The sequence below is a fragment of the Canis lupus genome, chromosome 7, assembly GCF_048164855.1.
Source record: "Canis lupus baileyi chromosome 7, mCanLup2.hap1, whole genome shotgun sequence".
NCBI classification, from domain to species: domain Eukaryota; kingdom Metazoa; phylum Chordata; class Mammalia; order Carnivora; family Canidae; genus Canis; species Canis lupus.
The window spans coordinates 61,957,981-61,971,767 of record NC_132844.1 but is presented as its reverse complement, the minus strand read 5'-3'; the positions used below and the strand labels follow the sequence as shown (position 1 = coordinate 61,971,767).

At 51.9% G+C, this 13,787-nt stretch overlaps 1 protein-coding gene across 4 annotated transcripts in view; it reads right to left on the bottom strand.

Annotated features, from left to right (window-relative positions):
• Positions 1-795: 795 nt before the first annotated feature.
• Positions 796-13,787, bottom strand: part of CCND3 (cyclin D3) — a 94,375-nt gene continuing 81,383 nt past the window's right edge. For 2 of the 4 annotated variants that reach the window (XM_072833054.1, XM_072833053.1), the window contains 4 exons: positions 6,324-6,539; positions 3,217-3,376; positions 2,523-2,659; positions 796-1,996 (listed from right to left, as the gene is read on the bottom strand). In XM_072833054.1, the coding sequence (XP_072689155.1) occupies positions 1,829-1,996; positions 2,523-2,659; positions 3,217-3,376; positions 6,324-6,494 (636 nt within the window). In that variant the 5' untranslated portion in view covers positions 6,495-6,539 and the 3' untranslated portion in view covers positions 796-1,828. Of the gene's footprint in view, positions 1,997-2,522; positions 2,660-3,216; positions 3,377-6,323; positions 6,540-7,398; positions 7,628-13,787 lie in introns of those variants that run through there. The other 2 variants (XM_072833052.1, XM_072833055.1) reach the window with 2 other exon arrangements.

The following is a 13,787-nucleotide window of genomic DNA, read 5'->3' as shown; positions in this document are numbered from 1 at the left end:
GGTGCTAAACCACTGAGCCACCTGGGCTGCCCAGTTTATGTATCTATTGGAAAAAAAATGTGAGTATAAGTGGGCCTGTACAGTTCAAACCCACGTTATTCAAGGGTCAGCTATACAATTCTTTTAGAACCCTTCTTACTTGATTCCCGTGAATTCATTTTCCAAGCCAGTTAATATATCTGGAGAAAAACTGATCTAGAATTTCACATTTATCTGCAGTTTTGTCTTTGAGAAACACTGCATAAAAACTGCCCAGCTAAGTCAAGCCAGGTACTACGGACTGCACAGGCCTCAAACACCAGAGCTACCTCAGTTTACCTTATATAGGGAACCACACCCACACCTGGTGTCACCTGCCTTCCACAGTTCTCCAACCTCTGCTTCTATACACACATTTCAGGTCTTTTTCAAGATAGAAGGCCATATTGTATATGTTTCTTAACCATTTCAAGTAAAAACTAGGCTCTCCATTTCATTTCCTTCTTTAAAAAAAAAAATGTGTCACTCATTAAGTTTTTGAGTATTATGCCTCAAGCCTGTTTTCCCATGAGCCCTTTGGTTTTTTATTGTGCAATTTTGCATGGTGCAGTGAGTTTCAGGAATGCATACATCCCATTGTAATGCAGAACTGACTATATCTGGGGCAGAAACCAAATGGCCCACAGAGCCTAAAGTATTTAATACCTTTACAGAAATGGCTTGTGATGACCTTTGACTTCTGCCCTGCTTACACCGTGCATTCTGGGAATAGCTTTTCCCCCATACCACCATCCAACCGAAGAAGCCAAAGCCAGATTTATTCCAGAATTTTTATTAAGGTAGTAGCATGATGGTCCTGGGCCACCAGCCTGGACCTTGTGGCCTTAGGAAAGACCTGTGTCAACAGGGCTTGCCTCTCTCTCCAGACAGGGGCTCAGTCACCTCCAGTTTATCCCTGCTCTGTCCTGTACCCCTGGAGGATGGGGCAGAGGGCCAGAGGGAGAGGAGGGCATGGCCCCACCCCAGGCTATAGCAGCTCCTTGGCCACAAAGATCCTCTAGCCAGTAGCAGAGGGGAGGGATGCAGCAACCACCAGGGTTACCATTTGTGGGGTAGCCGGGCCCCACTACACCCTCTTACAGTTGTCCTCAAAACAATTAATAAATTAAAACCACCTCTTCCTTAAGCACTGACCCCCCTCAATCACACAGGAGAAGCTGAGCGGAAAGCAAAGCAAGGAGGAATTGGTTGGTTCCACCCCTCTGACCAAGGCCTGGGCCCTCCCTCTAGGAGCAGCTGTGAGCATGGATTTATACAGGGACCCCCACAAAGTGTGTCAGGAGGAGCTGTCCAGACTGTTTCCTTCACACGTCTATCAGAATATCTGAAACTCCTTCAGAAAGGCCCTAATCCAAATGCAATAACCCTGGAAGGTGCGACACCTTTACAAGGCACTGGGGGCATGTTGGCATCTGAGAACAGGAGAGCCCCAGAGATGAGGGGGCTCAAAAAGGAATGCTGGCACATGTTAAAACAATTCACCTACTTCAATTTCATTTCTGACCAGCCTGGCCCACCGCCAGCTAGGATCAGGGAAAGAGGGGAGCTGGTCAGATGCAGAGAGAAAAGGCGGAGCCTGACCAGCCACGCAAACATGACCAGCCAGGCCCCCTAGTGCACACTGCAAGGATAGGTAGGGCCTGACCCCTTCAGCTTTGCAAGGGGCAGATAGGAAGGAGCCCCCTCAGGCCTCAGATGTGGCGTGGTTCATTCCTACAGGCAGGGGGGTGGGGGCAGCATTTGTCCCCTCCTCTGCTGCCAGGGGCCACAGGAGGGGGCCTCTCCAAGGCTACAGGTGGATGGCTGTGACATCTGTGGGAGTGCTGGTCTGGCTGGGCCCCTGGCTACTGGAGCCCCTGGGGGCTTTGGGCGCCGGGCTGGGCGAGGTCTGGGCGGCTTCTCTGAGGCTCTCCCTGAGCGCAGCTTCAATCTGCTCCTGACAGGCCCGCAGGCAGTCCTGCAAACACGGGGGTGGAGGTGGGGGGTAGGGGATGGTAAGGAGTGACTGCTGGGTAGGATGGCAGAAGGTCCCCTTTGGGACTGAGGGCTCACTTCCCACCCCCACAGCATCTGGCCACAGGTGTGGAGGAAGGACACCTTCCAGCACACAGGGAAGTCTGGGGAGGTTAAGCCACAGCCCAGCCCCAGGAATCAGCCTTTAGTTCTAAGAAACTGGCAAGAGGATGTGGCAAGGGGGTGTGAGAGCAGCCCTGCATGTGACAGCAGATCCTCCACCCCACCCCTGCACACCATTTGGCAGGAAAAGGGCACCCAGGGACAGTGCCCTTCAGCCCACCCAAGTCACCTGCTCTTCTCCAGACCAAGGCAGGAGATAAAAGGCCACAGAAGCCCCAAGGGCGGGGCACCTGAAACCAGGAGCAGGGACTAGGTTAGGGATGCATGCCTCCCTCTGCTGGAGGCTCCGGGAATAGCACTGCTTCAGGAACTGCTCACAGGCTGCAGCCCAGGGGCCCCACACTCACCACCTCAGTGCCTGTGATCCCTGCCAGCAGCTCCGTCAGCTCATCCCCAGATGTGGAACAAGCACCCAGGCCTTGCACTGCAGCCCCAATGCTGCCTGTGGCGATCATGGATGGCGGGTACATGGCAAAGGTGTAATCTTGGAAGGAGGGAGAGGGAATCATGAGAGCAAGGCTTAGCGTGGACTTCCTATTGCTCAGAAAGTGCCAGGCAGCTGGAATAGAGCAGGGGGCATACTGAGAACTCCCTGCAGTGAGCTCTGGAGGAGCAGCAAGGGAGAGAGGCAGGAAAGGGCCTCTCCTAGAGAGGGCCAGGGTGGACCACAAACTTCCACAGGTCCTCAGGCCCAGGGTGGTTGGGAAGTGAGCCAAGCCAGGGACCGAGGAGTGAATGAGTCTTCCTGGCAAGAAAATAAAACCAGGGTCAGAAAGCCCTCGGTTCTGCTCCCAGCTTAATCACTGTGAGACCGTGAGCAAGTCCTTTCTCTAAGCCACCTACATAATGGGGGGTCTGTCAAATCCCATACAACTCTGATTATGTTCTGCTGCCTTTTCTGCACCCCCTCATCTCAGAGGGGATATTTTGAGAAGAGTCTAACCCAAATTTTGAAAGGAATCTAACTCAAAATCTAGTTACATGCCACCCTTCCAAGTCCTTGGATTTTCTTCACTTGCCAAAAGTGTGCGGGGCTCTTACCTGTGGCACAGAGGGCCAAAAAGGTCTGGGCATGTTTTTTGACCAGGGCTTGTCGGTCCTGGGGCAGAGAGAGCCGGTGCAGAATCAGAGCCAGGAAATCATGGGCAATCACAGCTGCCAGGTCCCACTTGAGCTTCCCCAGGACCAGCACCTCCCAGTCCTAGAGGTTGGGAAAGAGGGTGGCGTCAGTGGCTGAGGAGGGAAGGGAAGGGAGTAAAGCAGAAGTCTCACGGAAGGAAACCCACCAGACTTGAAGGTCAAGCCCCCAGTTCTGCTTCTGGATTTAAAGACTGGTGCTGTGACATGAGGAGTCCAGAGCACAGAAAAACTGGGGGTGTCTGCTTTGGGCATCTACTGCTTATTTACAAAGTATCAGAACTACACATTTGATATAAACTGTCCTTTTCAATCCCGTTTGGTTATCTTCCGGGGGCCAACAATCCAGGTCTTCTCCTGACTTCACACAGAGCTCTGGGCACTTCTCCAGCCAGAGTTGAAAATAAAAACCACCAGCAGCATCATCACCTTGAGCCTCCTCTGGGGTGAAGCAGAAAGACTCTTCGTAATCCCAAGGATTTGTGAAAGGGGAGACCATAGCCTCTCCAGTTCTGCATCCCTGCCAAGGCCACACCCCTTGAAGAAACCGGAATGAACATGAGGCCCCACCTCCTGTGACACAGCCACTGAACCAAGCCTGAGGTTCCTCAAAGGGGGAGGTTGCCCAACCCAACCCACATCCCGTTGGTGGGACACTGGGGGTGGGCCTGAGATGTAGCACCCCACTCCACCCCCTTTACCTGGAACCATAGTGGCTAGTGTCATTTAAGTCTCAGGAAGCAAAGTGGATGCCAAGCCAGACAGGATGGGTCCAGATGATCCCTGAGGGACCAAACTCTATCTCCAATGGCTCATGGCCCACACCTACATAGCACTGCTAGGTCCTGGAGGGAGGCTAGGAGCCCCACCCCAATCCACGCATCTGGGGTTCCTAGTCCTGGCCCCTTTTCTGAGTTAACACATATGAGGATTTCTTCATTGTTTTATCTCAGGAAGGAACTCATGGGTTTGGCCCCTTACTGAGGCAGAATGGCAACCCCGCCCCGCTTCTTCCAGGTCCCTAGTCACAGCTGTCCCTCTCTTGGCCCCCACCTAGGTGTCATCTTCCCAAATCAGCCCCAAGCCCCTCACAGGGCCCTACAGAAAAGAGCCTGGCCTGGAGCCAAAAGAAGTTGGACAGAGAAGCCAGCATTCTAGTCATGCTTGTCCCAGTGCCTCAACTTGTAAGAAGTGAACAGAAAGCACCTTGCCTCCAAAGAAACATCTGGAAGGCAACCTGGAGTGGAGGCATGGGGTCCCATGTGAGGAAAGGTAGCCACCCAACCCTGTGTCCAGGCAACTCCTGAAAATCTTAGCCCTCACCTGGTGGAGGACATACCCCTGGGAGCGATTAGCGGCAGTGGCTGGCGGCTTCCACATCTGTAGGCTTTAAGGCCACCGGGGCTAGCCTAGAGGACCCGGAGGCTCCTCATGTGCCTCAGTGCAATGCTTCCCTCCTCTGGGCCTCAACCTCCTCTGCTAAACAAGGATTTGGACTGACTAGAGTTCTCTGCAGTCCCTTCCAACTCTGACCTTCCAGGAAGGCATCTGCACACTCCACCCCCCAGCTCACGCAGAGGGAGTGGAGGAAGAGTCCTTGTGGCCTGTTCTAAAAAAACTCCCCTCGCACAAAGGCACACACACCATGCCAGTCTTTTCACAAAAAGGAAGTCCCCTTCTACCTTCCAGCCCAAACCCTCCAAAAACATCTTGCTCACTGGCCCTGGAAACCGGCTCCACCTTCAGACTTGCCAAAAACTACCAGATTCATCACAAAGAGCTGTGGGGCCTCCCGGAGTTCCCAACTCTGGCCTCCTACTCCCATCTCTGAGAGCTACTTGGCAGGAAGAGGAATCCTGTTCCTCGACAAGCAGCAGTCGGGGGCCCCAGTACCCTGGCTTCCCGGCCAGCCAATCACAGCAAACTGCATGCTGCCCTCCTCCCCAGGAGATGGGGCCCAGAGACTCCTCTCAGGGTCAGGAGAAGACTTGGCTGGCCACAGAGCAAGGTGGAGGAAGGTGCCAGCTCACCCATCCTCTCCCCCAGGCCCCTCAGGCCCCCCAGGAGGTGATCTGCCTGCCCTAAATAACCTCTCCCAGACCCAAGCAGCTCCCCCACCCTCCTCTCCAGGCTCAATGGGGAAAGAGAGCCTTGACTCTCTTGCCTGCCCCGGGAAGAGCCCAGCCCAGGTTCCCAGCAAGAGGCCTGGGGAGCCACTTCCCAAACCACAGGAGTGACAGCAGCTCCCCACAGGGTTATGAAAGACCTCAGGGCAGAGTGGCTGGGCCAGGGGAGGGGGCGGCATTATCACATCGGAAGCAGCTGCAGCCTGGCTCCCTGTCGCTCCCTCAGCTCTGGCCTTTGGCTAAGGGGGAAAGGGAGAGGGGACTCCAGCAGGCCTGAAGCAGCTGCTCAAGTTCCTCAGAACGAGGACATGGAAGGAGCTCTGTCTTCTGGGATACAAAAGGAAAGAAACAAGGTGGGATGACAACTCCTCAGCCCTTCCTGAGAGCAAACGGCCTGACTTTAAGCCTGACTTTAATCGGCTCTGGCTCTGGGAGGCTTTTCAATCACAAAGTCCACACTGCGGCAAAGAGTCAACCAAGGCAGCCCCCACCCCCACATGAAACACATTCCACTCCCCCACTCCAGTGGGGGTGTGCAGGCATGTCTTTTTGCTGCCAATAAATAACTCATGGTGGCTGTGTAAACCCAGAGGCAAAGTACTAGTGAGTATAGACATGCAGTTTGACTTGTTGCTATCTGGGGGAAAGACCAGGAAGGAATGGCACCCCCTGGAGGTCAGAAGGGGATTCGATTGGTGCTGGCAGCTCCAGCTCAGGCTGGGGAGCTACCCTGACTGTCCCACCCTGACAGTGCCCCACCTTTGGTCCAAAAAAAATAAGCTTCTGCTACCCTCCCCAGGGCAGAAAAGCTTTTGAGGTCTTGGTTTTCCTTTTCCTGGTAAGTGAGGCGGTACTGAGTCGGGGTGGGGAGAGTCATGCACGCACCCGCAGCTGGCGGGGAGAGACAGAGTGGTCGGTGTAGATGCACAGTTTTTCGATGGTCAGGGGCGTAGTCTCGCGCAGCTTGGAGGCCAGCAGCATGCAGACCGCACCCAGGAGCTGCAACTGCGCCTTTCGGGTGGGGACGCAGGACAAGTAGCGATCCAGGTAGTTCATGGCCAGGGGGAAGACTTCCTCCTCGCAGCGCTGCTCCTCACAGACCTGGGGGAGGGCGCACAGTCACTTCTGGGGCGAGGGCATGGGAAACGCTGCCGCACTAAAAGGGGAGAGGGGTGGCGCTGAAAGGGAAGTGGAATGGGGAGCAAAAAAAATGGGAGGGGGGATAAGTGTGCCTTCAGTGACAAGGACTAAGAGACGGAGGAGGATGCGCCTTTCCCCCAAGGTGACGCCCCCCCCCACTTCCTCTGAGTTGCCGGCCTCCTTTCCCCCTCCCCCGGGGGGTGGGGGGATACGCCAGATACGCCAGAGGCTCCCTTCCTTAAGGATTCCAAACTGGGACGGCCCTCCCCCGTGGCGAGAAGGGGGCCGGGGAAACGGAAAAGTCAGCCCCGGTAGCCAGCGGACTGGGACCTTACCCCCATTACAACCACCCACGGCACACACCCAAAGGGAAGGGAGGAGACTCCCGCCGCCGTCTCCCGCACTTTTCATTTCCCCGACTGCCGGAACCGCGCGCGCGCCACCCCCACCGCGCTCCCCGCCCGAGCCCCGCGACCGACGCAGGCACCGGCTCTGGGCGGGGGCGGCCGAGCCCAGGCTCCTCCGGGCGCGCGCTCCGGAGCCCGAGCGGGGGAGGGCAGGGCAGCGGGGGGAGCGCGCCCCCCGGGAGGCTCAGTGACGGTGCCGAGCGATCGGCAATCAGAGTCAGGGCTGGGGAAGGGACGCGACGGCGCGGGGGCGGCCGGCCGGCCAGGGCGCCCGGGCGAATGGCCAGGCCCCGCGGGGCTGAGCCACCAAAGCATCTTGCTGATCGCTCTTGGGACCAGGATGTCCCGACAGGGCGGCCCGGGGGATGTCCGGAGCCGGGCGGTGAGGGAGGGGAGACCCTTCCGGGCGATACCTCCAGCATCCAGTACGCCAGCATCTTCCGCATGTGCGGCTTGATCTCCCTCTGCACACACTGGAAGTAGGAGGCGCGGGGCACGTAACGCTCCTCCAGGCGGAGCAAGCTCTGCAGGACACGCTGGTCCCCGAGCAGCCGCGGGTCCGGCCCGGCCCGGGGCGCGTGCCGGGTGCCCTCGCAGCACAGCAGCTCCATGATCGGGCAGCGCGCGGGCGGGCGGGCGGGCGGGCGGGCTGGCGGGAGGCAGGCGGCGGCGGCCGGAGAGCGCGGGGCGCGGGGCGCGGGGCGCGGGTCTGGCGCTGGCGCTGGCGCTGGCACTGCGCGCGGAGCCCCAGCCCGCCCGCGCCGGCGCGCGCGCCGCTTCCCTGACAGGCGCCCCGCCCCTCGCGACGATGTAGCAACCGTGGAATGCTCGGGCGGCGCGGCGCGGCGCGGGGCGGGGCCGCCGGAGCCCCGGACGGAAAGGGCTGGCGGGCCGCCCCCCCCCCCCCCCCCGGCGGCCGCATTGGTCGGCAGGGCGCGGGCCGGCCGGCTTCCGGGCGCTCCCGGGCCTCCTGACCGCCCGCCCGAGAGCCGCTCCTAGGAGGCGGGCCTCTTCCCCAGCGGCTCGGCCCTCCCCCGCTGGCTTCTCGGGCTCTAGCCGCCCGGGAAAGAACCTTCTTCCAGGGGGTTATTCATTCATCCGTCGGACCCCGCTTGGCCCTCCTAGCGCTCTGGGGGAGTGGGAATACGGCCATTCATGAGCCGGCCGCTTCCTGACGCAGCTGATCCGAGCGCTCGGCGTGGAACCGCTTCCCCGACGATCCCGAAAACCCCACGGGCCGGGTAGTCCCCTCACTTGGCGGATGGCGAGGCTGGAGCCCAGCAGCTGGAGCCCAGCTGAGCGTAGCAATCACACATGGCCTGTGGCCCCGCGAGCACCGGGGAAGCTGAACCTGGCCCCAGAACCCTCACCGCCTTCCACCCCCACACCCGCGACCCGGCGACACTGGCACTGCGGGGGCTGCCCCATCCCAGACACTTAGCACCTCTGTAGGATCCCTGGTGACCCCTGTGCCCGCGGGGCGAGGCTTGGTCTAAATCTGCCTATTGCAGTAAGACAGCAGGGGGGAAGCCATGGATTCAAGGCCTCCTCACCTTGTCATTAGTTTGGCTGTGTGGCCTCGGACAAGCCCTGAAGTTGGCCTTAGTTTCTGTTGGAGGAAAACACGGGCGGAGAAAATAGATCCTCTGTGAAGGAGTTCCTTGCTCAGACTCTCAAATCCTCCCGTTGCCATTTCTTCTACTTCCCACACTTTGGGTTGTTTCGCTGTTTTCCCCCAAAGCTAGATTCTATGTGGCCAAGAGGCAGACCACAGGAATCCCCCGTTAGGCCCCGAATGGGAGAAGGCCTGAGGGATCCCTCTGCCTCTCCTGGGGTCCTCCCCAGGAAGGAGCCGCTGAAAGCAGTGAGTTGTTAGAGAAAGGACAGTTACAGAAGAAGCAAGTTTTATGCTAAGCATGTTCTTGATGAATTGTTCTTTTTTTTTTTTTTTTACGTTTTTTTATTTCTTTTTAAATAATCTCTACCGCCCCGGGTGTGGACCTCAAACTCACGACCCCAAGCTCTAGAGTCACAAGCTCTTCTGACAGAGCCAGCCTCAGCACCCCTGTTCTTTCTTATATAATACATTTTACTGTCATCTTCATACCATAGGAATATTCATTGTAGAAAACTTAAGACAATACGTATAAGCCACAAAAAAGGAAATAACTATCCACAATTTTACCACCCAGAAACAACCCTTTAAAATGTCAATGTTTATCTTTCTAAAGTTGTTCTATGAATAAACACTAATTTTTAGGAATAAGATAGCAATCTGTTTTGTAAGCTTTCTTTTTCCCACTAAAAAAAAAATGCTGTTAATGCTTTTTCCATGTCATGAAATATTCTACATTTTTAATGGCTACATAGTATATGCCTTTGGTGAATTTATCATAATATATTTTGCCAAAGATGTATTGTTGGAAATTTAAGTTCTTTCTAGTTCTTCCCTGCTAGAAATAATACTGTAAAATATTTTTGTCATAATATCTTTGTGCACGCTCAGGATTATTTCTAGAAGTGAATTAATTTCTAGAAGTGGAATTTCTCAATGTAAGGTTATGAAACATTCTAAGGCTTTTGATACAGTTCTTATTACCAAATTTCCCCTATAAGAAGCTGAACCATCTAATGAGCAAACATTAGACAACTTGAAAAAACAAACAAAACACACTACCAACTAGAGACATGAAAATGTTATACCGTAATTATATATACTTTTAATTCAAGGGCACTTGTATCAACATGTATGTGTGCCATGTGCCTTGTCTGATCTTGTAAGTCCTTTATTGCTGTCTTCAAAAATACAAACATGCAGTTTCTTTAGCTAACCATTGCAATGCACTCTTTCGTTAAAGAGAACACTAAATTTATAATTATGAAGATCAGGTACGAACTTACGGGGAGGCAAAGATGCTGAAGGCTTTTAGGGTGCAAGAGGACTAAAAAAAATTGTAGATTTTGAAGTACAGAACCAGAAATTAGATCTGTCCTGAAGGAAGGTGTCTCATTACTTTCAGAATTGTTGAATAGGGGACGCCTGGGTGGCTCAGCCCTTGAGCATCTGCCTTTGGCTCAGGACGGGATTGAGTCCCACATGGGGCTCCTGCATGGAGCCTGCTTCTCCTCCCTCTGCCTACGTCTCTGCTTCTCTTATGTCTCTCATGAATTAATAAATAAAATCTTAAAAAAAAAAAAGACTTATTGGGTAGGACTGTGGAGATAACAAAACTCTATCTTTGATGAGAAAGTAAATCACCATTATTTCTATTTTTTTTTTAATTTTTATTTATTTATAATAGTTACAGAGAGAGAGAGAGGCAGAGACACAGGCAGAGGGAGAAGCAGGCTCCATGCACCGGAAGCCCGATGTGGGATTCGATCCCGGGTCTCCAGGATCACGCCCTGGGCCAAAGGCAGGCGCCAAACCGCTGCGCCACCCAGGGATCCCCATTATTTCTTATCTTAAAATCTGCTCCAGTCTTATTGAGGTATAATGTAATGTTACTTTAATGTAGACAACACGACTATTTGATATATGTAGATGTGGCATAATGACTACCACAATAAGTTTACATCACCTCACAGAGTAACAATTTCTCCTCTTCTGATGAGAACTTTTAAGATCTGCTCTCTTAGCAACCTACAAATATACAATCCAGTAGTTAATTGTAGTCACCATGTTATGCATTATATCTTCAGGATTTATCTACCTTTTAGCTAAATATTTGACCACCTTCACCATTTCCTACCCTCTGCACCTTCACACCCCCTGCCTCTGACCACCAACAATCTGTTTTCTGTACCTGACTTTGGTTTTTTTAGATTCTACATGTAAGTGAGATTATATAGTACTTGTCTATCCCAGTCTGACTTATTTCACTTAACATAATGCTCTCAGGAAAAAAACAAAAAACAAAAAAAAACCATAATGCTCTCAGGGTCTCTCAATGTTGTCATAAATGGCAAAAAATTTTTTTCTTTTTTAATGGCTGAGTAATCTTTATATATATATATATATATATATTATATGCATGCCACATTTTCTTTATAGAGAAAAAACTGGACAGATGAAAAGTGGAATATTAGTAATAATATTCTGACATATTATTAGACATCTACATATCTTATATAAATAAAAATGAATTATCTATTCATGTGCTTTGACCATTCTTTTTTTATTTTATTTATCTGAGAAAGAGAGAGAGAGCACAAGTGGAGAGGAGAGGGAAAATAAGGCTACCTGTGAGCAGGGAGTCGAATGCAGGGCTCAAGCCCAGAACCCTGGGATCACAACCTAAACTGAAGGTAGATGCTTCATGACTGAACCACCCAAAAGTCCCTGCCTGTTCTTTTAAAGGAATATTTTTCTTATTTATAAGTGCTCATTACATTTGAAGGATATTAACCCCTATTCATACTTTTTCTTTGTTATATATTTAAAAAAAATTTAGTTCATTGTTTGCCTTTCATTTTTGGTTCATGGAAGATTTTTTTTTTAAGATTTTATTTATTTATTCACAAGAGACACAGAGAGAAGCAGAGACACAGAGGGAGAAGCAGGCTCATCGCAGGCAGCCCAATGTGGGACTCAATCCTGCAACCGGGATCATGCCCTGAGCCAAAGGCAGATGCTCAGCCGCTGAGGCACCCAGATGTCCCGGAAGATTTTTTTTTTTTTAACAAACAAACGTTTTTTTATTTTACATAGCCTTACCTACTGAAATTTTCTATAATGACTTCTGCCCTTGAATCATGCTTGCCCACCTTAAAATTACATAAGCATTACTAGAAAATGTAGGGAATATTTACAGATGAAGTTTTTATCACCTAGGGAACTTATTGAATATACAGTTTTCAGAGCTTTTCATTCCTCAAGTCTATCATGAGGCCCCCAAAATCTGCATTTTCAAGAGTATATAAAGTTTTTTTTAAAGATTTTATTTATTTATTCATGAGAGACACACACAGAGACAGAGAGGCAGAGACACAGGCAGAGGGAGAAGCAGGCTTCATGCAGGGAGCCCGACTTGGGACTTGATCCTAGGTCTCCAGGATCACACCCTGGGCTGAAGGCAGCGCTAAACCGCTGAGCCACCAGGGCTGCCTTTTTTTTTTTTTTTTAAGATTTTATTTATTTATTCAAGAGAACACACACAGAGAGGCAGAGACAGAGGCAGAGGGAGAAGTAGGCTCCTCACATGGAGCCTGATGCAGGACTCGATCCCCAAACCACGGAATGACACCCAAAATGGAAGGCAGACCTCAGCTGCTGATCCACCCAGGCATCCCCCCACTTTTTTTTTTTAAGATTTTATTTATTTATTTGAGAAAGAGAGAGAGAGAGCACACCGTCACAAGCAAGGGAAGGGACGGGGGGGGGGGGGGGGGGGGGGGGGGGGGGGGAGGGAGAAGTAGGCTCTCCACCCAATAGGGAGCCTGACTTCGGGCTCCATCCCAGAACTCTGGGATCATGACCTGAGCCAAAGGCAGATGCCTACCCTACGGAGCCACCCAGGCACCCCAAACCATACCCTTTTTAATGCTATACTGCTTCTTCTTAAGTAGGGTCTGTGTCCTATACACCTGTGTCTCCTCTGCAAGACCTACCACTGTGCTGTGACCACCAGCAATATCAGTCCTTCATGGAGGGCTCACTGCATCCCAGGCACTGAATGTGCTTGATAGGTATTAAACCATCTCATTGGCTCAGTGGTTGAGCGTCTGCCTTTGGCTCAGGGAGTGATCCCAGGGTCGTGGGATGGAGTCCCACATCGGGCTCCCCGCAGGGAGCCTGCCTCTCCCTCTGCATGTGTCTCTGCCTCTCTCTCTGTCTCTCATGAATAAATAAATAAAATCTTAAAAAAAATAAAAAAAATAAACCATCTCATTTTCACAACAACTTAATGAGAAGTATACTATTATTTTACATAATATATTCCATTTTACATAAAAGGAAACTAATACTCAGAGTAGCTAAATAATTTGCCCAAGGTCACACAGGAAGTCAGTGGTACCAGCAGGATTCAGTCCGGTAATCTGACTGCAGAGTTCCTGCTCTTAACTAATTCATTCTTCTGCCTCTTAATCCTTGTTCCATGAGTGTCTGTTGATTTATTAGTTGTTGATTTATTGAGGAAGAGGCACACAGAAAGTTCCCAGTCCTGGAAGGTAGGGTGGGAACCTGTACCCTGAGAAAGGGAATTCCTGGTGAACAGGGCGTTTTGAGGGATACCTTTGCCTCACCCCTGGCTGGGACTGCCATGCTCAGGGCTGAGTCATCCTGAACCTCCAGGGCCAAGAAACCAGTCAGCTACCTGCCAGGCTGTCTGTCCTGTAAGGAGGCAGGTGAGCTCAGTGCAGGGCCAGGTCAGAGCTGACTCTAGAATGTTGACTGATCCAGCCTGGGCACTTCCCCAGTCAGCTCTACCTCAAAGGAATAGGGGGCTCACCTTGTTTTGTCTAAGAACAAAAACACACACCAAATAAATAAATAAATAAATAAATAAATAAATAAATAAACAAACAAACAAACAAAACAAAACAGAGCGCTGACCCAGGCCAATATGGGAGGAGTTTCTGCCCAGGTGCACTCAATTAGAAAAAGTTGCTCAAGGAAATGGCAAGTTAGAGGAGGGGCAGGAATGGAATGCCACAGGCCAGATGAAAATCCCCAAGAAGGAAGCATTACAATGCCTTCTTCCTCTTCTGTCTTCTCCCACTCCTCCTCCTCTTCGACACTGACACTGACACGTCCCCACCTGGGAACTGAGGGGGTGAGCAAAGTGATGGGGGAGACCGA